Genomic DNA, 24,510 nt, shown 5'->3' on the forward strand with positions numbered 1-24,510 from the left:
GACCTGTGCACAATGTTATACAGTGGCTTAAATCTTTCTCTTTTTTTTTAATCCAGTTCAGTACATTTGTTCTTTACAGGTCAGTTGTGTTTCACTTTTAATATTATTATGGTGGTGGTACTGGGGAAAGGTTTTTTTTAGGTGGTATTTAGAGGAAAGGTTTTTTTTAGGCGGTATTTAGTGGAAAGGTTTTTTTTTAGGTGGTATTTAGTGTAAAATGTTCGACAACCACTGGACTAGCGCAATGAACGAAAGCAAGCTACCGATCAACGTATGCATGGCAAAGCTTTTAAAGCAACCCTGGGTCATATGTCAGTGTTTGTTGATTCTGGCGGTGACATGTGGACAAAAGCGGTTTGACAAAAATCAACCACGTTTCCCATGCGTTCCAGCACGAAGTGTCGTGAAATCCTGAGCCGTCCTTATAGCGAAAGGATGAAGTGAGTATGCCGTAAAGCATTTCAGGACATTTGTATTTTTTGGTGTGCCAGGGTAGCCTATATCCCACCCTCCTCAAAATTGCTTTGTGCCAGTAAAAACAATACAGACCCCCTCAGGGCATGAAGTCCCATTCAACTGCTGTACTTGTAAGTCAATGTTTCATCAAAAGAGTTGTGAAAAACGTTATTAAGGTCAATTTCTTGCCCAGTGCTGCTTTAAGATCACAAATGGAAGTTCACTGTTGATTGGATGTAACTGAACATTCTCGACTGCATGACTCGACTTAAAGGCGTGAAGATTCAATATTTTTCATGACACTGGTACTATACTTAATTGGCGGTGGTCAGTTGGGTAACAGACTACTTTTGCGTTACACTTGCTTTCTACCAGACTGCCAGTAGAGGGCAGCAGACGACCAACTATTGAGAAGTTGATACCGAGCTCAGTCGATTCTTGACACGAAATTATTAAGTGGGTTGAGCTGCAACGACTATAGTTTCATATATTACTCTTTGTTTGTTATACAGTCGCCGTCCTTGATTTGATATGTGTGACTAAGCTTCAATTCTGTGAGTTTTTTCCTCGGAAAATGATCTGCAGGACTTAAAGTTAATAGGGAAAATTTAAGCTTTTTTCGTGAATGTTAGTGATGTGTGATAAGGCTTGGTTTCATGCGAGTGGTGGTGTGTAAAACAGTAAAAGTACATTAGTCGTCCCTCTAGTGTCCGTGCGCCAACTGCACAGTGCACACGATGCACAGTGCAAGTACACGCCTCTCTTTCTCAAGGTAAAGCTGGAGGTAAACAAGTTAACAGGAACTTCGCATCTGCCGGCAGTTAGGGGCCAAACCTTCAAAATAAAACTTGATTCTTTTCAATGGACACAAGTTTAGTTTAGTATTAGTTTATATGAAAACAATTATTTGGACGACGAAATTCCAATTTTGGCGTGAAGGTTTCATTTATTTGAGTTTGTTTGCGTATTAGTAAAGCTCGTTCTGACCTATTTTAAATTTGAATGGTAGCAGGAAGTGGGTCTTTTTTGAGTCAAGCGAATTTGGTAGTTGCCGCAGTAGTTAGCTAAAGACGTCCGGGCCGGGGACTTCGAGGTAGTTTGGTGGCCACATCATGTAGTTTATCACACAAACTCAACATTGATACGTTTATGTCTCCCTTTTGTCCTCGTGTGGCTGGATACTCGACTGCATTTTTTTAAACACACACCGTGTCATGTTTCTACGCGGGTCTAAAAAGCGACACTCCAACTGCTCGGTAAGTGTGCGCCGTTGATACGTTTGATTTTAGTTCTCATTTACCTCAACTTGAAGCACGATTCCATTATCACACATTTATATTTTTATTTAATTATTGTAAATACTTTTAATTACCCGTTGTCATGAAACTCGTCTTAAAGTCCGAAAGTCTCTCTGAACTTGGTCACCTGGCTTCTCTGCTATTTTTCGCCCTTTGTGTCAAATCACCACTTTTAAAATAAATATATACATGGGAAAGCGGGGAAATAAATAAAATAAAAGCTAATTCCGTATTGATATGTCATACTTTGTCCCAGAGAGTTCCACATTCTTTGTGACTTCGGTCATTTTGGATGTTCAAGGTGAGTCTGGAGAGGGGGGCAATGACGTCACAGCCTCCTGGCGGGCCAGGTTGATATAATGCAGATGAAATATGACCTTTTCAAAGTGTTTCTTAACAATAGACGCCAGGGTTCTTCCGGGTGGCAGAAAGTGATTTGACTACAGACTTGAACTGAAAACTGACAAAAAACTTGTAGTGATTTGGGTTGTGTCGCTAGATGTACCTCTTGAGTCCCCCCAGCCCCCTCCCATTTACTTTAAAGGAAAAATCTAAATTAATCCAAAAAACCTGTGGGTGAGAAGGAGATATGGAGTGGATGACGTAATTGTACAGAGAAAATGAGAAGACAGTGTAGAAGTGCAGTAGCCATTTGTAAAAAGGATAGGCCTGGAACCAAATGTACATACATCAGGTCTGTGGAAGGTGAGTTGCCTATGAGTCATTTTGCAAAACATAAAGGCTAGTCTGCTAGTAGATGGCAGCACGCTATCAATTTCAACATCAAAAGAGCACATCAATTCCATTAATCCGAGCAAGAGAAAACTCACTACATTAGCAAGGAGTAATGTCACAATACCCCCAAAATAATGTTGATACTACACATGTAGGCACCTCAGTACTGAAACGATACCCTGGCAAAAACTTAAAAACATCAGCAAAAGCTGAGGAATCATGGATTGCAAAACATAAAACTTAAAATTCTTGATATGAAGATATTAGGCAACAAAAGATAAATAAATCAAATACTAGAAATATTCCTTTTTGAGAAAATAAATTGACACAATTCAGCTATCAAATAAAATTATTCATGCAGCTGTTGAAAGTTTTAGCCTTGTTTAAAATATAAAGATTGCTTCACAAAAAATGTCTCAAAACCTAAAAGTGTGAAAACCAATACATATGACTTTTTTTTCCCCCCCTCTCCGCGGGGTCTAGTGGAGTAGTGTGTGATGTCAACGGGTCTTGTGCTTTTTGTTTTCTGGGTTTAGTCATGTGACGTTTGCTAGCTGAGCCGTGATTGGTCGTCACCTGAATCCTGAACAACTGTGATGTCATTTGCAGTTGACAGCAAGTGACAAAATAAAGACAAATAAATAAAAAAATAAAAAATGGGTGGATTTAATTCACATTCCACAAATTCATTATTTACCCATTAAGGCCTAAAGCGCCTGGCTAAACATCTCTCTAAAACCGCCGGTCATCTTTAGAATCACCCTTGAAAACCTGAAGTTTTCCCAGAAATTCAACACCTAGAAAATAATATCCCAGCCCCTGTAGCAGATAGAAACATAATTACAAAAGAATTTGAAATCTTAGACATGTGGCCTTCATACTCGCCCGAGTTTATTAATCGTTACTGTTTCAATCGAAGATAACTTACTTTTTTTTTAATCAGTGCAAAAGAAGCACTATTTTTCATTTTTTAAAAAAAATGAGTGGTAAATACCATCCTCTATTCTGTTACTAAGACGTCGATATTGTCATTGTCTACAAACATATATTTAAACCATACATCACGTTCGACTGGTTCCACCGGTCCAAAGTCCACGTGTCGTCTTTTTCACTTCGATGGCATCTGCCATTACTGGCGGACATTAGCAACATCCTCCGAGGAGTCACGACACCGTCGCGTGCATATTCTGATGCATTTTGTTGGCTAAGAGACCAAGAAGTGGATTAAAAAAAGAAAATTACCTATACGCTCTCCCGGCTTTAAAGGTAGAAACACGCAACAGTGCTCCCGGCTTTCGTGGTAGAAACGCGAATATGCGCTCCCGGCCTTAATGGGTTAATCAGACTTTAGAGGTTTAGAGGTTAATCAGGCCGTTTTTGAAATCAAATTGTTTTGAGTTATTCGATTTAATCGTCTCAGCCCTTTATGAAGCGATGCATCTGGCGTTTAAACACTGATCAACAGCTGCTGCCAAATAGACTGTAATCAAGTTCGAGCTCGCTTAAATAAAAGCAACACATACCCGTGCAAGCAGGTCATTGTGTGCACAGGTCGGAAAATGACAATGCAAAGGTGTTCATTTTGGTGTCGTTTCATCTGTCGACTCTCTGAATGGCACATCAGCAAAAAAAAAGCCTCTGGTGTCCTGTTATCAACGCGGGTCGGCCGCATTTTCCAAAGGTGTTTTGGCCCTGTGGCTATTTACTCCCATTTCCGCTCCTAGTAATCATTCGCAGTGTTGAATGCACGCGCACTTTGTCTCGTGTGTGTTTGCATGTCAGTGTTGGGAAATAGCTGTCATCAGTCCTACTTGCATGAATGGATGTGTGCTAAACAAGATCCAAGAGCACAACAGCTATGTCAGAGTACAGCATGCAATGTGTGCTGACTGACTTATACACAACAAAGATAGAAATGCAACACTCTTCCTGTATTATTGTGAATAGGTGGCACAGAAGAAAAAGAATCCCAAATAATTGCAGGCCTTGGAAGTATGTTTTGATCAAATCAACGGCTGAAAAAAATGCATCGGCGACTGTGGCTCTCCTTTCCCATATGTGCAGGGCATTACAGTAAGTCAGTATACTGTCCAAATCATTGTAAACTACAGATTTCAGCGGTATAACAGGGATTTCTGCTGTAGACAAGTCGATGCTTTCCGCCAAAAAATAAATAAAATAAAAAATCTTCAATGTAGTAAGGGAACACGATATGGCTTTTTTTTAAAAAAAAAAAAAATTTGCATCAGTATGATACTGTCTGGGCTGCAACACTCTTGTGTTACAGTACCCATGCAAGCAAGCTTGATCTGAAGGCAAATAAAAATCTGGCAGTTAGTCATCCAACAAAGGCAAAAACTAAGCAGGTATGTGCAAATATCCTGTTCCAACCACACCTATTTCATTTTATTGCTTTGCCCATTAAACTGTCTGCATCTAAGTGCCATGTAGAGTATCTGCAATTACAGTGTGACAGTGTGTGTGTGTGTGTTTAGGAAAAAGAGCGATCAAACTGTCTTTTGGTGCCTTTACATGCGTGCGTGTTCTGTCCATGGCAATTGCAAAGTGGAAAAATACCATGTATAATATGGAGTGCTCACAGTTCTTTTAAGGGGTGTGGAGTAAAGAGAACAGAACGTATTTACCGCTGTCAACTGCGCACGCTGGAGATAGTGTGGCTGTTAAAGTAGAATCGGAGGAAAAGAAAGTGGAGGTCTCACTCAGAGGGAAAGGGTGCAGCTCTCATCCTGTGCCTGCTTCCTTCCGGCCAACTCCAAAACCAGCAGGCCTGGAGTCTACATAGTACACGCACACACAATCGGCTTACACGCACACACAATCTGTTTATGTATGCATATGCTTTGTGTATGACTCTTTGCGAAAACACACAGGGGCCTCATTCACAAACGGTGTGTAAGCACAAATTTATTCTTGAATTGTTCGGATGAACATTTGATGCACAAATTTGTGGTTCGTCAATATGTTCTGACTGGAATGTTTTCTTACACTGCAAGCAAATTTAAATCCTCCTCACACATATGTGCTAGGGGTGTCCCGATCCGATATTGTTATCAGATATCGGTACGCTTTCAGCCAATTAAAACAGCATCGGATTATATCTTCTATTATACCAAAATCTCCGATATTAGCACTCATATACAAGCAGTCATTTCAGACTCTGTTCCCGCCACATACTGAATGTAAAAAAAAAAAAAAAAAGAATCTGAATGTACTGAAGCAAACTTGACCTATTTTGCACTTCAGAGGGCATCATTTGTTTTTATTGACTTTATTCGGGTTATTTCTCAGGGTTCTTTAATTTATTTTGTATTTATTATAGGGATAGACCGATTATCGGCGCCGATATTCTGCATTTTGATGAATATCAGTATCTGCCTTTTTTTTTTTTTTAATCTGATGGCCGATAATAAATCAACTTAAAACTGTGTTAACTTCAAGGATTCCATTTTCAGTTAACTTTATTAGAGATTCAACTGACCTGGGGAACACTCTGTACGTTTTGGTTTTGTTTGAAATCAAAACAAAGATAAGTGAAATTTTAAAATTTCTGTCATTTTGAAATTTACTCGAAAACTATATAGTTTTATTTTTTGATGCCAATATTTTCCTTTTTACTGAATATGAATATCGGCTCCAAATATCGGTTATCGCCTCCTTGACTACTAATAATCGGTATCGGCCCTGAAAAAAACCATATCGGTCTATCTCTCATTTATTTTATTCTAGTGCTGTACATTGTCATGTTTGAGATTTAATTTATTTTGCCCAAATGTTTGGAATAAATGGGTCCTAGTTTCTCATACTTACTGTTGCTGACTATTTTTTGTTTGAATAGTATCACAAGTCTCTTCTAACATTTCATACTCAAAAATAAAAGCATGCATCATACCTGCTGATATCATATCGGATGAGCTGGATGAAGTGACTGGACAGAGGGAAGTCTGGTGTGGGTGGATGGGTGGATAGAATCACACCAGCAATAAATCAAATATTTATTGTGAAGTACCTTTTTGAATGATTGTGAATTATCATGATTAGGCATCTCATGATCAGAGCATTTAGTTTCCCCTGTGCTTCCAAACCTGGTTGACATGAGTACAAAAAGAGACAAGCTTCCAGCGTCTCAATGCGTTTGTGCATAACTACAGTATAGTATTTATTTTTTTCCACCACACCATGAGCAAAACACCAGTGGCTGCTCTTCTGTCCGGTGTTGTGCGTCCACAGCGGATTGGTCTGCTCGTGGTGGAAAATGATGTGAGCTGAGCTTCTTGTTTCCAGCAGGAGGTAGAGGACCCAGACAGAGGGCGGCCCTGTATGCGCTGTGGAGACCAGTGCCCCGGTTTCCGCATCCATGGATGGAGGTACGAACTGAAGAGCCTCTTGATTGTGATTTTGCTGACGCAGCAAGTGTTTTTCTCACCCAAGAGGTCAGAGTTCCTCCCTATGCTTTATGTTGCTCGCATCAAACTGCAATTATGCACTAGAGTAGAGAGTGGCATGACCCTTATTTTTTGTTTAATATCTTTAGGGGCTGGGCTTTAACGTGTTAATTACAGCAATTAAATACAGCAAAAAGGACAGTAGCAACACACGAGAATGACTATCAAACTCAAACCTTATTCATCAGTCTGAGCAGCAGTGTTGTGGCATCGGTACATGATTCATAAATATTATCAGAGATGGGCACTTTGCTCTATTTTGCCGGTCCGTCCTCTGTCCTCAACCTGGGCAGCCTTCCGCCCTCGTCCCTCTGTCCTAAATTATAAAAATAATCGCCCTCCGACCCAGTCCGTCCTCATCCATTTTAAGCGCTTCCATACTTACATTTCGTCCGTCCGTTTAAGAAATAAAAAATAAATGTCATTGCATGATGCAGTGGGAGAGAGATGCTGACGGCAGAGGTTTCATAATTCATAAACATTTAAAGCTCATTTCTTATTCACATCCTCTTAGCAGCTGGGAGTATCGTTAGTGGGTTGAATTGTTTACAACTGTTTACAAAGTGTCAACCAAGATAGCATTTAGCTGCCAACACTGAACACAGAGAGATTTTTATGCTCTAGATATGCCCCAGACAAGAATATATTTTGCATGCAACGGGAGAAGGCATTTACTAAATGTTAACACTTAGTTAACACAACAAAATTTCTATCCACCTTTTTCCTCATCAGTGAAATGGGCGCCCTGTGGCGTAATCCATGGTATTACACATGTTAAACCAATCAAGGGCAGACTATGCCTGTGAGTACAATGTTACTACAGGGAAGGCACAGGAAAAGTGTTGTGCAGGCAGTTAAAGGCGGCTTCGTGGTATCGCAGAAGAGAACAGTGGTCTTGCTTTTTAAACGAACCCAACACAACACGCCAGTTGGTACTTAACCCAGTTAGGGATGATTACATGGACGGACGAAAACCCACTTCCGTCCTTGCTTAGTCCGTCTTTTTAAAGAAAAACAAAACAACAACAAAAAAACCTTCCCGTCCTCCATCCTCCGTCCCCAAAATGGATGTCCGTCCAGGATGGACGGATGGACTATTCCGTCCCTGAGACGTAATGTCCATTTCTGAATATTATACATCGTTACCCAAATACCATAATTGCCAAATTCTTTTGAATGTTTTCAAAAACAAGAAAAAGCAGTGCGGCTGCCTCTATTCAACCTTGGCAGATTACCATTAATTGGTTGACTGAGGATCTACACAAAGAATTTGAAAAATACTGTTTTCATCAAGCACATTGGATTTTTTTATTTGTTGATATTGTGACAGTATGTTGAAAATGACTAGGGCAATTATTTAATTATTAGCCAAATAGCTGGCTAATGACATGCAGATGTGAATGGTTAATAAAAGTGCAAGAACTCATTTTGTGCATTTATTTCCGCAAAAACCAACTCAGAATTTTAATGTTATTGAGGTACCGTGTTTGACCTGCATGTCATTCTAAATCCGCAAAAAATGATTAGGCCGACTCACGTAGTATAAGGCAGTATAAGACCCAGTACAAATGCCACTATGACATGTCTGCCATCTACTGGTGAACGGTGATATTACAATTTAAAGCTATACAGTGAAACCCTAATCACAGGGGATAGGGAGCAGGCCAGCCCGTGAAGAGCGAAAATCCACAAATAATTGACACGCACTGAAATGCATAGAGTGGAAAACAAAATAAAACATTTTTGAAAATCCCAAATATTCTACAAAAACGCTGATGAACATCCAATACACATTTGTCACGGAAAGTTTTTCTATTTTTAAATTAATCAGGGGGCCACTAAGTTGCCTATCCCTGGCCTATATCAAAAGTTTAAACTAGGGCTGCACAAGAGATAGAAAAAATATCAATATTGTGATATGGGCCCATGCAATATGTATCTCGCAAAGACATGCAGTAAGTTTCTTATGGTATTGTATGCTTTTATCTGAATTTGTCCAGTCAGATGCAAACTTAAATGTGCATTGCCATCCAACAGTTGAACATCATCTCGGGACACTGAAAAATGTTGTGCTTCATTTACTCAATTTTATTTCATCAAAAGGGTCACAAGGGAAAAAAAAAATCATCTCAATCCAGATAATTTTTTTAAACAGCAAATATACCACAAACTGTGATCTCAATACAGTTTAAATATTGAGATATTTAAATACATTAATTAATGTGATTAATACATTAATTAATGTATTAATTTTATACATTAACCCATTAAGGCCTAAAGCACCTTTCTCAACAGCTCCCCAAAACCGTCGGTCGCCTTTGGAATGACCCTTGAAAACCAGAAGTTCTCCCAGAAATTCAACACTTACAAAATGATTAATATCTCAGCCCCTGTTGCAGACAGAAACATAATTCCAAAAGAATTAAAGAGCTTAGACATGTGGCTTTCACACAGGCAGAATTTATTATTATTTACTGTTCAATCGAAGATGTAAAAATAACGTGTCAGTGCAAGAGAAGCACTATTTTAATTTTTTTCAAATTACCATCCTCTATTCTGTTACAAAGACGTCAATATCTTAGTTGTCGACAAACCATATCATATCACGTTCGACTGGTTCCACTGGACGTGCACGTCGTCTATATATCACTGCCGTTACTTACTTTAATCAGAGCTCTCGGCGATCGTCGGCGTCCGCCATTAGCCTACCTACGGCTCAAAAATTCCACGTCATCCTCCGCGGTCTCGCGACACCGGCACGTTTATATTCTGATGCAATAAGTTGGCTAAGAGATGGAGAATTGGATTAAAAAAAGGACAGTGACGTATCCGCTCCCCCGGTTTGAAAGGTAGAAAGACGCAACAGCACTTTAGTGGTAGAAACGCGGTTATGCGCTCCCGGGCTTAATGGGTTAATGTATTAAAAAAAACATCTATGGATTGGAAGTGTGCACATATGTACGTGTGGCAAAAATTCTCTGTAACTTCCACTAACAATCCAGGCTAAAGTTAGCTCCTCGTTGACATACAAAGATGTTAGTTACTAGTCACCTCAACATACTTTCTTGACACCAATTAATACTTTTAAGGGATTTGGCACCATCATGTGGCATGTTAGCGCATTATTGAAAGAGTGCAAAATAGGTGAGTTTTCAACAAATGGATGTGGATAGGTTCCACAGCAGAAAAAAAAATAAGAATAGGTGATTTCGGGAAGAGCGATCCACAAATAATCGGAGGTTTCACTGAATGCAGAAGTGACGGTGAACATCAGCAGCATTGTACGTAGAAAAAGCTATTTCCCCCTTTGCAGCCGCTCCTATCTTTAAAACTTGAATGTTTGAAGCAACCTTAAAACATAACGTGGAGGAATTAATCAGATAATTATCAACAACAGCCCTCACTGAGTGCCGCATCCCTAAGCGTGTAATGTTTTTCCATTAGAGTGCCATTGTTTACTATTGTCACAGTTGCAATCAGCTTAACGGTGATCTGCTTCTCTAAAGAGCAGATGCATATATGCGCTAGTCATAATCATGGCTATTCCGAGTGCTGGTAATGGCCATAGCTACAGTATTTATTTATCTTAATGGGGGGGGAAAAGGAGTAGTACACAGTCATGAGATTACGGGTTGTTTTCTAACAATGTGTGTTGTTAGCTCAGGATGCAGCAACACTGGATTCTATACACGCAGCACTTCCGCCTTGGGTGTAAGCCGGTGGGTTGACTTCTGGTCATCATTTGACAACATGGCAAACGTATTCAAACTCAAACCAGAGTTCTGAGTCGTCCAGCACTTTACAGCGAGTTGTCTTTATTAAAGTTGAGTTGACTTGACAACTGACACCCAACATAGCAGCACACCGCAGTGTAGCCTCAAAACATTTGACGGCATTTCGACCAGTTGTTAGCAAGAGAGTGATGGGCATTTATATTTTTTTTATTTTATGAAGGTAGATATTCTACGATGGTTTCAGCAAAGCTCCTAAAGCCCATGGTAACAGGCCAGCGTGAGGCCACGGTTGTGTGCCCACAGTCACTGTGCCCGCTAGTGTACAAGAAATGGCATAAAATGGGGTCAGAGAGGTCATTTCACTTATGTACTCTACTACTGTTATGTCAAACTGACGGTTGAAACAAAACAAATATGACATGATGAAAGTGTAGTGTTTTTTTATTGCTAAGTCCCCCTTTAAGGACTTCACACATTACACTTTCTAACAAAGGTTGTACTCCATTTTTATGATATTAAACCCACAAATTAGCCATTTATGCACATTACATCCGCATCATATTGTGGACAAACCTTGATCTTTTTCTCCCCATGTCATGTCCGGGGCTCTGTAGTAGATTGTGCAATATATGGCACAGAGCACTTTTTGGACAGCAGGAAGACAAATTACATGTGACTTTAGCACCACGGATTGAAAGATGAGGGTGACTGAATGACGGAGATGTCTGGGGTCAGCCGGTCAGACCTCAGGGGCTCGGGCCAATTATATTTGCCGTCTTTAAACCAATTTAGATTCTGATGGACAAGATCATCCAAGGGAGGGTAGCTTCAGCTGCTGCCGCCGGCTGTGATCCATCCTGCTCACCCACGTCTGCAACTGAGCACAGGAGGCAGATGCTGCTTGGCCAGCAGCGAGCCAATTGAGTTAGGCTTGACCCGCAGGCCCTCCTCAAGTCTGCACAGTCGTCATCATTATTATTTCATGTGGCCACGTGGTAATTACTGTGTCACAAATTCAGCAACAAGGAGGCCCAGCTAATTTCCTTGGACCAGATCTAAGGGGGGGGGGATACCAACTCAATGACTGTCAGCCATTTTCAAAGTGTGTGTATGCATATGTCGGCCGATCTCATTCATGCATGATCGGTATCGGTGTCATAAAACCTGATCGGAACATCCTTAGTGATTATTTGATTATTTTTCACAAGGGCTTTATATTTGAGAAGTTGTGGTGAGCATGGGAAATCTTTACCCCGCCACTTCCCTTTTCACTTGGTCGTTGTGGCTAGGTGGTGAACGGGGAGCGCGCATCCTGGGGTGTGTCCATTGTCGCTTGCTCTGTGGTCTGAATGTGTTTGCTTCCCCCAGTTTTGCATGATTTTCTGATGTCGCCTTTGAGATGGTGGACACTTCTGTTGTTCAAAAATGGGTCATATTCTCTCCATGGAGCACACAAGTGTCATATTGCAAGCTTGTCACATTTGGCAACAGTAACTATGACGGATGGGTGTGAGCCAAAAATCTGTTGCATAGCTGAAAGCCGCTTTCCTCACCTGGGAGACGGTGACTGTGTGGTCTCCAGCTGTTTCCTTCTACCCACGACACGTGCGCATCCTTTTTGGTCACAAGAACATGGGGCATGGTCCAGGTGCTGTGTAGCAGGCAAATCATGTTCTGCCAAGAACTGCAGTGGTGCCTTGAGATATGCTTTGAATTCATACTGTGACCAAGCTTGTAAGGCAAAACACTCATATACAGGATTAAATCTTTTCCTATTGAAATGAATGGAACTGCCATTATTAATCCATTTCACCCTCCCAAATAGCCAATCAAATGTTTGTAATGTCTTTTTAAATAAGAAAACGGCATTCTCTGATATTGTAATTCATCAAAAACATAGTGTGACATAATATCATGTATAATGACATACCGGGTAATTAAATAGAATGTAAAGAAATTCAACCGTTTTGGCCACATTTTTTGCTTCAATTCAATGGACCCTGTGCTGCTCCTGGTGGGCACGCCTTGGCCACCCGGGGACAGTTTCATACAGCCACACACAGATATACTGTATATGGGTCGTCGCTCCTCAGTAAGCTGCAGCGATATAATTGAATGATTACAGGGGAGAATTTTTTTTTTTTTTTTTTTTTTAATGTAGTGCTTTTTTTTAATGTAGAAGCTTGAATTTTACAGACGAGCCGGGCAACACCATCTTCCACACCTACCATTTGAAATACGTACTTGTCGCATATATTCATTTCTTGGTGGCAGTAAACGATTCCATTTGACATATAAACAGTCACATCAGTGAATGCTTTAATTGTCACAAGGCTAAAGTAGGGATGAGTTATTGGTTTGTTTTATTGGTGTGCCAGTCCTTATATGTATTGTAGTTATACACTAATAAAAAAAAAATGATACCTCATCCTTCATTGCAAATTATTTTGAGGACCGCCAGGTTACAGCTCGCAGTCCCCAGACCTCAGTTTGAGAACCTCTGCTTTAAGCGCATTTTGTTATTAAGCAAAACGGAAATGGTCAAAATTTAAGATGTGGCGCTTTTGTGTAGTTGATGTTAGTACGTGCCGGGATAAAGCAGCTTTGTGCCAACTGGAGCCACTAGTACCAGCGGCAGCTGGCAGCCTCTTACACAACAAAGACGTACATGCGATACTTCATGCCACATGGTCGCCCCCGCACAACATGATAACACCCCTCTGTCTGCCCACAAATGAACCCACCCGCCCGGCAACAGATGTGGAGTCCAAGGACAAGGCTGAGAGGGAGATTAACAGCGCCCATCTTCTCCCCTCTGGCTTAGGCCACTGACCTCATTTCCCTCCTGTTTGGGGCGCAAATGCAGTGACTCTCTGCCGTTAATGCAAGTGGGATGTTGGTGGGAAAACAAGTCATGATCCCTGCAATTCAATTCCGTCGGTGATGGGATTCAAATCAAATGTAGTCGCCCTTCATAAAAGCTGAACTAAACTAACCTTTGCTTTTATCTTTTGTTTTGTTGATGTCTACCAGTTGAGCTGTTTTAGAAAATTCCTAATTGTTCCTAATGAGTTCTTCAGAGATTTTTTTTTATTCAGAAGTATCAACAACAACATCAACAAAAATTCAACTGTTGATTGATCCATCCATCCATTATCTGAACTGCTTTATCCTCAGGAGGTTCGCGCGTGTGCTGGAGCCTTTATCAGCGGGGTACACCCTGAATTGGTTGCCAGCCAATCGCAGGGAGAACACATAGACAAACAACCATTCACACTAACTATCACTCCTAAGAACAAATTATAGTGTTCAATTAACCTACATGCATGTTTTTGGAATGTGGGAGGAAACCCGGCGAAAACACACAGGCACGGGGAGAACAAGAAAACGCCACACAGGAAGGCCGGGCCCAGAATCGAAGCCATGACCTCTGCACTGTGAGATAGACGTGGTTGAGATTGGCATTTTTTAATATACTGTACTAATCAATAAAATAGCTATGTCGCAATGTACAGTTTCTGGAATTGATACATATTATCATGGATTTAGCATTAACGTTTGGAAATCTTCCGGGCGGGGCCAGCGCGATGGTGAAATCACAAAGGTGGATATGATGTCATCCGGTCACATCTCTGTCTCGCTGGCTGTGAAGTGTGCCCGTCGTGGTTTTTCCCAACTCGTTCATTTCATTTCTCCTTTTAATTAAACAATAAAAACGGAGCGACCAATACTTACCGAAAGCTTGTCATCGCCATATTCAGAGTCTGAAGACAACCCAGTTGGGCCAGTGACGTTACGCACGCACTGGCGCAACCCAGTGGACGGACCCAGCTCGCAAAAATATCGAGCTTTCTGCATTTTATTTGAGGCCTTTTCATTGCATTTTTACCAAAGTAATTATTGAAATGTTATTTTTTGTACTTATACTCCTTAAAAACGTTTTTAGGGTAACTGTAAATGCAAATCTATTGCACTTAGAAGTTAAATACAACTGAATGTAACATTTACTGTACTAAGGGAGGAAAAACTACCACTGTAACATTGTGCACAGTTTGCATATTTGAGTAATTTTTTTGCCGTCCACTAGAGGGAACCGACATAATATCACTTATTCGACACCCTCCGGTGACCAAAGCCGTTAACAAAGTCTCACGTTCACCAAAGGTGATTTCATTGGCGGTGATGTGTAAACTGGCGTCATTGCGTCCACAGGAAGATCTGCATGCACTGTAAGTGTGTGCGAGAGGAGCACGCCGTTCGCTCAATGCCGGGCCAGCTGGAGAAGATGATGATAAAGCTGGTGTCAGACTTCCAGAGGCACTCCATCTCCGACGACGACTCGGGCTGCGCTTCTGAGGAATACGCCTGGGTTCCGCCCGGCCTCAAGCCTGAGCAGGTGAGCCAGTACTTTCACCCTTTTCAGACGGTCAATCCTCGAACCTTTTCTTAACCTTTGTAAAAAAATAAAATAAAATAAAATAAATTAATTTAAAAATATATATATATATATATATATATATATATATATTATTCAGAGTTATTGTCTTGTAGCGTGCTGGTAACTAACGGGCAATTATTCACTTATTCGTTGGTTTCCCGTTTCTTGAAATATTGCTGCCGTAAAGGATTATGGGTAGCATTGTTTTGTTTCACAATAGCGAAAGGTTACTCCTGCCGAGCAGGCAGAATCCTCGTAGCTCCAAAAGCATCACTTTTTCAGGAAACCCAAAAATCGTCTTGTTTGTTGAGCCACTATCATTGCATTGTGGAAGTGAGCGAGCCATTTTCAATGCTTTACATTGGTAAATGCTTTGTGAAAATAACAGACCCATGTGGGGGCTGAACAGGAGTATCCATTTGTGAAAAAATGTGAAATTGACCAAATATGGACAAATATAGCACAGTATGCTAAAGTTGGGTTCAAGGTTTCCTAAACATTTTTTTGATTTCGAACAACCTGTACTCCAAGTACGTCCAGGTGATATCACTCAGTTAGGATTGGAAAGGAAACTCACAGCCTGCTAGCAACCGGGCCCGCTTGCTTTAAAAGTTTTTGCTTGTGTTATCACAACATCCTGTTTCAGCTGTGTTGTTTCATTGACAAAGGTCTTTTTCTGTGACCATATTTCCAGTGCATTCCTGCTTGTAAGTCAAGGTACCACTGAGACCAATGCTTATTGTGCCAAACATTCAAAACTATTCATATGTGATTCATTGGGAATCCCCCAAAATGTTTTTGTTTATTGATTTTTTTTTTTCCTGTCTATTAACCACAATTTTTTCTGTGAATATACATGTCTACCTCGCAGGTTTACCAGTATTTTAGCAGCTTGCCAGAAGACAGAGTGCCCTTTGTGAACAGTGCAGGGGAGCGATACCGCATCAAACAGCTCCTGCACCAACTTCCTGCCCATGACAGTGAGGTAATGTCACTCTCTCACTCGATTACCTTTCTCAAAAGAGACCTCAGAGAGCAGTGACCTCCATGTATGAAGCTGGCATTGCAGTTGTTTAGTTGTCATACAAGTGTAAAGAAAAGCTAACCATTGTTTGACATATATGAAATTAGAGAAGTCTCTGGAAATTTTTGCATGGCATTAGCAATATTTAAAAAAAAAATTCCTTGACTTTTGAGACATTTTTACAGATGCATTTCGTTGAACTTTAGGAATGTTTACTTTCCGGGACACAACTGTACTGTATATATTAGAGATTGGGAAAAAATGCATTCGATTTCTCACATCTCACAGCCGCACTACTGCAGCTCGCTCAACGAGGAGGAGAAGAAGGAGTTACGTTTGTTCAGCCAGCAGAGGAAACGAGACAACGTAGGCCGAGGTGTTGTCAGACTCTTCCCCGTCACCATGGCTGGAGCCGTCTGCGAGCAGGTAAAGCTACATTTTTATCTTATGGTCATACATACACAATGCAGCAGCCTCAACCTATTCAGTATTATGCATTTTATGTCACGATTTAAACAGCTCCCAGGCATTAAAACCGCTATCAGAGGATGTGTAAGTATGGTACAAACAGAGTATGTGATGCGTTAGGTAGTAGAAAGAGTGTGTCACGATTGTGAGAAAAGAGTTCATTGACTGAATGAAACACACAGTGTTGCCCATGGTGCATTTCTTAGTTGGATATCTGTAAATAAATGATTATTGTGCCAGTAAAAGCCCTTTATCCGTCTTGTTTTTGTTGTTGTCAAGTGTGATAGGGTGTCACAAAAGCAAACAATAGTAGCATAAAATTACTGCTGGGCTTGACCATGTTTCTTCACAAATGATCGTTTTCGTGTTTTTGCTGAAACCAACCCTTGTTCTACTCAGGGGCGGAGCCATGGGTGGCCCTGGGTGCGCACAGGCCCACCCAGATTGACAGACTGCCCACCCAGTGAGATCCATGAATAGAATATATACTTTTAAATTGTGTGTAAATTGCGATTAAATATTGTTGTGATATTTTTATTGTATTGAATATTTATAATGGCATAATTGTGGTTGTCTAAGGAAGATCTGAACTTCATATTATTCAGTTTGTCATTTTGTTTGAATACACGATGTGTCGGGACAGGAGGATTGTGCTCAGAGAAATATTCAGGCCCACCCTGATTTTTCCAGGCCCACCCATTAGCCACGTTCTGGCTCCGCCCCTGGCTCCACTGCAGATTCATATAGAACGGAAAAAGAAAGAAATGAACATTTTTTTCTAGTGAAAGAAGAGAGTCTACTCTTTCTTTTGGTAGGTTCTGTGCTTATATTGTCACAGGGAGCAATATAAGTTTACTTCAAGAACAGCTGAATTAGTTAATTATGTTTTGTTATTGTTAATTCTACATTGATCTATAGGAAGACTGATTATTTAAAGATTGCTCATAATGTTAGGAGTGTGTTTTGTTTTTGTTTTTTTGCTCCCTCATTTTGTACCAGCGGTACAAAATGGTACATAATGTTATCAATGATTTCAAAAGGTAGGTCACACATACATACTGTATCATTGTGCAACAATTTATTTGTATACATCTGTGTTTACATTTTCAAATGATCACTTCGAGTGCATTCCGAGGAAATCACAATGTCCGATCACTGGGAAGCTTTGTTTGAAACAGGCTGGCAGGCTACTCATGTGGGCACCACGTCGGTGACCTCTGCTTTGCCGTATTTTTAGCATTAGCATTCCAATGTTCACAGAAGGCTAAAATGCCTCCTGCTTCTTGATTTTGTTTTGACTGCCGGTAACGTTTTGGAAGCGTGCTACTAATAAATATTTGACTACCGTCAAATACTGTGATTACTTGCATATAATTCATTACAATGCCTCATTGTTTTTTAAACATATTTTTCCAGTGTGGCAGAAAGATCAGCGGCGGCGACATTGCGGTGTTCGCCAGTCGGGCAGCAAACGGCACTTGTTGGCACCCTCAGTGTTTCCAGTGCGCCTGCTGCAACGAGCTGCTAGTCGACCTCATCTACTTCTACCACGACGGACGCATCTACTGCGGCCGGCATCACGCTGAGAGGCTCAAGCCACGATGTCAAGCCTGTGATGAGGTAACTCCCAACTAGCAACGCTATCGATCCATCTATCGATTAATCGCATGATGGGATCAAATTTAGTTTTGTATTCAAATGTTCTACAAAACCATTTTCCCACCAATTACCATTTATTAATCAATTATTGGTGTTTATTTGATGTTGTTAGTGATTAAAAAATGAAACAATTAAAGCTCATTCAATCCCAAACACATATTTTTGTTTTTTAAGAGTCCAAACATTCAATCCCAAGTACTTGTTTAACTATTTTTCTCAAGGGTTAGAATGAGGAGGATCTAAAAATGGCTGACACTGAAATATCACATCAAAAGTATTGGTGTGTACTCACTTTTCAAAACTGATTCAGTTACTGGTTCAGTCATTGTTTTCTGAAGTAAAAGCAGATGTTTGGAAATGTCTTATTTTGGCTAAACACAAAAGATAATCAGTTTGCTGTCTTGAAGGACTACAGAAATCGGACAATAGTTACTGCTGAGAGGCTAAAATCAGAGGATTTGTACAATTTTTAAGTTAAAAGTCTAAAGGATTACCTGTTTATTAAAATAATTGTCAACTAATTTTACAATCGTTTAGTTGTCGATAATCGATTTAATTTTGACATCTGTAAGGAAAAAATGTCAGATTTCTTATACATAAATGTTATGTTCTTCTAGGTTAGTTTTATGCTAAAGTAAAGGCAAATGAGCATTTAATAAAATTATTTTATTTTTTTCTACTTGAATTTGAGTTGTTAATTTACTGCTTTGATTTGCAGTCTTTTAAGTGTTCAACTTGTACAATTTCTACCGAACTGTGGTGTGAATGAACATCATTACGTTTTGTCAGTCAGATTACAGCAATGATGCAAACAAATCTGTGGCTTTATCACTTCAAATTTTCACGTTTCATCAAACAATGATATGTAAACGTGGACTGCACTTCTCAAGAAACACGGGACTCACGTAGACACTTGCGATTTGACAATTGTATTGTATTACACTGCCATGTTGACATGAATTCCATTAATTGTTCAGCCCTACAGCACGCCAATTTTATTTCATTTTATTAACCGAAAGCCTGTGCCGGTGCTCTCTACGTACTGTGGTTTGTCCATCCAAGATCATTTTTGCAGATGAATGCACAGAGGCGGAAGGAAGGTTCTGGCACATGAAGCACTTCAGCTGTTTTGAGTGCGAGGCGGCACTGGGCGGTCAGCGTTACATCATGCGAGAGTGCCGGCCATACTGCTGCGCCTGCTATGAGTCCCTCTATGCAGAGTACTGTGACACCTGCGGAGAACAAATAGGTACCAGTACCAAAACGCTTCTAGAGATGAAATGCAGCACAGCGAACCTTCCTCAGCTAATCCTCGTTCGCTATTCACTAATTCACCAATAGTGAACTCTTTTATCGCGAGGGTAGGTTCCAGAACCACCTGCAACAGGTGAAAATCTGCATTATACAGAGAACATGTTTTTTTTTTGTTTTTTTTACAGTTTTATGCCTCCCAAATGCTTTAAACACATTCAAAGTTTTTTTTTAATGTTTATTATTTTTGCGCATGTTGTAGCAAACAACTTGTATGATGAATAAAGTTCATGTTAGCAGACAGCTATCTGTACATTAACATATTGGTAACAAAGATGGAGTTTCACTTTGCCGCGCTCGTTCCCTGTCGCCGGTCCCAAGGCCTTTTCACACTGCACTTGGCATGGCACAGCGCACCATTGAACACATCCATTGTTTTTTGTTTTTTTGAGGTGGCCGGAATAGCGTTTTCATTCATTTCATTGGGGGAAGTTGATTTGGGATTATTGAAGTTAAGAGCGTCGTCATATAATTAATTAAATTTGTGAGTCAAGGGAGCAATGTATTCATTTTTTTCTTGTAACTGATAATGTAGTAAGCCCGAGAAGCAAACACAAACCTATCTGTGTGTTCTGTTTTTGTTTTTTTGCTCCCTCAAATGATCAAAACCCCACGGCAGGCATCGGCCAGAGCCAGATGACGTACGAGGGTCAACGCTGGCACGCCATAGAGTTTTGTTTCTGTTGTGCCCGTTGCCGCCTGCCTCTGCTGGGTCGCCCCTTCCTGCCCCGACGGGGGCTCATCTTCTGCTCCAGGCCCTGTTCGCTCGGCGAGGACCCCGACAACTCGGACTCCTGCGACTCGGCCCTTCAGAGCCGACATACTCGGCACAGACGCTGCGGGCCGGCCCAGCGGCACCAGCAACTGCATTGCGGTTCTCCATTACAGCCAATAGAGGGTGTCCACCCCCTTATGAGTAGTGAGTATTAAACAGGGTTCCTGCAGGGTCTTCCAGTTTTCAAAAGCATTTAATTTGGAAATAATACCTTAAAAAGTCTTGAAGAAAGTGTTGAATATTGATGTCTGGGTCTGCAATTTGATGTTGTGTGTAGGCCTGTAACGATAGTTACTATATCAACTTATCGCTTGATGAGGAAAAAATGAACAAAGTGGCGTGGTTGGCCTCTGCCCGCTGGCGTTTGAGATGATGTCATAAGTGGGCTTTATCTTACTTTTCCTACCAGGGGGCGAACAGCCGAACACTGTATTGCGAACTACATTGACCAAGGGTGGGCAACGCCGGTCTTTGACGGGCACTATACTGCATGTTTTAAATGTTTCCATCCTCCAACACACCTGATTGAAATGATCAGCTCATCAGCAAGCTCTGCACCAGCCTGATAACCATCCTGATCACTTGAAGGAGGAGGGGGGGGGGAACATCTAAAACATGCAGGGTAGTGACCCTCGTGTGCCCACCCCTGACATAGACCATGTGACTGTTTTTTGCGCTGCTTAGCCAAAAGGTAGGAGCACATGACATGTTGTTATGTACAAAATACAATATTGAGCTTTTTTTTTTTTTTTTTACGTCCACCCTCTCCCCACAATATGATGATTTTATCTTGAAGTGCATATGGTATCGTGATGTTTGGATATCATTATATCACTAGCTAGCAAGCCTTTTGTATCCATAAAGGATGGCCACTTGATTAGGGAAAGCAACAAAGACTGCAGCCTGGCTTTTCATCTTCATATTTTTGCACATGAAGCATCCTGCCACCTCGCAAAAGAGGGTTTTGCACTTTGTTAGTGGAGAAGGCAAACGTATTATTATGGTTGAAAAAGTAATTTGTTCATCAGCAGGATTTTAGAGGACTCTTGTCACAGTCTGTGTCCTCAGGTTGAGTGGCTTTAAGCAGAAGAGAGACAACCTTTGTCGACAGGACTAACCAGCTCCTCAATTCAGTCTCTTAAAAAGCTAAATGAACTTTAACTCACGTACCTTTTTTTCATGTTATGTGTATGCATGTACACACCTCTATGCTTTTCTTTTCAATACCACTGTGCAATTGTGCGTTTTGTATGTCCTTTAAGCACGCCCTCTTAAAATGTCCCTTGTGGCCAAGCAAAGCGTTTTGAATTGGATTCAATCGGTCACGCCGACAATTTGCCCCGAGTGTCTAGCCGGAGTGCAAAACCCAAAAACCACAATCCATAAGAGCACTTTGCACCGTTTAGTGCGCATCAAAGTCAGCATCATCCCAGCCCGAGTGTTTGAGGTTCAAGTGGTTCAAATTTTCATCACCCATGCTCTTTTTCTTTGGCGTCAACTGCTCGACTCCAGTGGAAAATGGAGTTCCTTCCCCTGGCGGTGTTGGCCATCCGAGAAGCTCCTATTCACCTCTCCCCCACATCCATCGAGGGAATGGCCTCGGGCCCTCTTGGCCCCGCAACCTTCCACATTACACTTTACTGCCGGACGACGGCGGGATCAAACCACCTGCTGATGACCTTTTAAAGGGACATTCCAGACATCCTCTGACGAGTCTATGTTCAAGAGGAACCTCGACCGGTCGAGACTGTCGGAACTGGGTGGAAAAAACCAACCAAGTCATGAAAGGTGATCACTGTCGTCATGTCGTCAATTAGAAATGTTTATTTGAAGCCTCGTCTGATTGTCTTGTTTAGACTCTGTAAAGACAGTTGTGACGTCAGACACCGACACGTCTCCCGAACCGCCGCCGCTTCCCATCAAATCACGAGAACTCGCACTGCAAGATTCATTCCCTCTGAACGCCGCCCAACCAGAGGACACACCCCCCAGCTCGCCGCCGCTGCTGTCTCGGAGTGGGACGGCGAGGGTCAGCTTCCGAGAACCAATCAGCAGCAGCTACTCCGTCGAGGATGAAGAGGAGCACCAAGAGGAGCCGCAAAAAAATGATGACTGCCTTCATGGGGGAGACGAGGTGGAAGGAGGGCTCGGAAGTCGGCTGCATCCGCACAAAGGTATCGCACCACAGATGGATCGACTGGGTAAGACAAGGAGGGCAGTGAAGCGCCGTTTAGCGTGGGGCAAGATGTTCCAGACCCGCTCGTTATAGGTGAAAGTCAACAAACCAACAAACTTTTTTAAAATTGTTATAGCTGTCCTACACATTGCCAACAAAATCGAAGTTTCCAAAACACACTTTACTCATAGCGCATTCTTTAGTTTCACCTTGAATGCATCGAGGTGATTTTTGCCTGTTTCTTTGTGTTGACCAGATGGGTGGAATCGTCGCCACGTTTCAGCCGACCCCCCCTGCATCCCCCCGACCTCGCAGGTTGAATGCCCTCGACCGGACACCGCGGAGGGTCGAGGTGAGAGAGAAAGCGACGCCCCCTCGCTGATCCTGCGGTTGTCCCGGCAGAGGCACGAAGATTCGTGTTCCACATGCTCATCTTCGTCCAACTCTGAGCAGGAGGGCTTCTTCCTGGGACAGCCTATTCCTCTTCCGCCGCAGCTGCGAAAAAATCGAGGTGAAAAAGACTCCGAAAAAGAAGGAGAAGAAAAAGAACCACCTCGATGGGGACTGAGGGACAGTTTCAGGCGCAAACGTGATCACAGTCTCGGTGCTAAGGACAAAGACAAAAATTGCTCGGTCTCTTGACCGGAACATCAGAATGGGCAATGTAGTGAACAATTTGTTCGCACAGCCACCTCATGCTTCTTAGGTTCAGGGTTCAAATCTGTGTGGAGTTTGCATGTTAGCTCGAGTACCGAGAGCAGGGGTGCCCAAGTCTGGTCCTCGAGAGCCCCTATGCCAGCCTGTTCTAGATGTCTCCCTCCTCCAACACACTTGATTCAAATGATCAGGATCGTTATCAGGCTTCTCAGAGCTTGCTGATAAATTGATTTTTCTATTTATAGGTATATCGCATGTATAAAATCTAAATTTTTGAATTATTCAGCAAACTACTCGCAACATAATTCTCAAATTCCAACTGCAATATTGTTGTTTAAGTGTTGATGTCCAGGAAATGGTTAAAATACCCCAAAAAGTTATTTTGTGTGCGTTTGTGTGTGTGCGTGCGTGAGAGAGAGAGGAGGTCTCTTGTTTTATACTGAGAACTGTATATTTCAGGACAAAGTCATTTATTAAAGTGCCATTATTATGCACAGACAAGATTATATCTGTGATAAGTCTCAATATGCAATTTAACACTGACCGTGTGTATATGCATGTGTGTATATATATATATATATATATATATATATATATATATATATATATATATATATATATATATTAGGGCTGTCAAAATTAAAGCATTAACTATGGAGATTAATTTAAATGTCAACACACTAAAAAAAATAACTCATTTGGTATTCAATGTGCATGTTTACATATACATATACATATATACATACACACATAATATAACACATTTTGACAGCCCTAATATATATATATATATATATATATATATATATATATATATATATTAGGGCTGTCAAAATTAAAGCATTAACTATGGAGATTAATTTAAATGTCAACGCATTAAAAAAAATAACTCATTTGGTATTCAATGTGCATATTTACATAGTTCAATCACTGTTTTGTCATGGTTGTTATTGACTGCTAACACAATTGTGTTGCAAATTTGGTGAAGATAAAATTTTTATAGTGGCAATAAATGTGTACGTGTCCTGGTCTTTTGTTTGGCTTATTGATTGTCTAGCCTCCGAAAACGTTATTGAAGAACACCACATTACATGGTCAGGTATCTTGTTTAGAAGATGCGTCTATTTGATTCTATTCTCATGGTTAGGTGTTTGTCGTACTTGTACCTAGAGAAAAGCCAAGCGAGCACGGGGACCTGTACTACATGGGGTTTCTTCTGGCTTTTTCCCACATTCCAAAAGCATGCACGCTAATATAAATAAAATGGGATCATTCATCCAGTAACATTAATTGTTTTCATTCGTGTCACGTTTTTA

General features: G+C 41.1%; 1 protein-coding gene across 2 annotated transcripts; it reads left to right on the forward strand.

Annotated features, from left to right (window-relative positions):
- Nucleotides 1–1,491: 1,491 nt before the first annotated feature.
- Nucleotides 1,492–24,201, forward strand: prickle3 (prickle homolog 3). 2 transcript variants are annotated; one of them, XM_086031835.1, is made up of 11 exons: nt 1,492–1,712; nt 6,792–6,874; nt 14,899–15,082; nt 15,996–16,109; nt 16,437–16,574; nt 18,033–18,236; nt 19,338–19,524; nt 20,206–20,505; nt 21,874–22,149; nt 22,218–22,535; nt 22,794–24,201. In XM_086031835.1, exons 1-11 carry the CDS (start codon nt 1,671–1,673, stop codon nt 23,177–23,179), a joined length of 2,232 nt encoding a protein of 743 aa, XP_085887961.1. In that variant the 5' UTR covers nt 1,492–1,670; the 3' UTR covers nt 23,180–24,201. The 2 variants fall into 2 exon arrangements, with proteins under 2 accessions (XP_085887961.1, XP_085887969.1); XM_086031843.1 differs by having other exon boundaries at nt 6,795–6,874.
- The last annotated feature ends 309 nt before the right edge of the window (nt 24,202–24,510 follow it).

Source organism: Filicampus tigris, chromosome 1 (assembly GCF_054856515.1).
Source record: "Filicampus tigris isolate MCC_2025a chromosome 1, RoL_Ftig_1.0, whole genome shotgun sequence".
Classification (NCBI taxonomy): Eukaryota; Metazoa; Chordata; class Actinopteri; order Syngnathiformes; family Syngnathidae; genus Filicampus; species Filicampus tigris.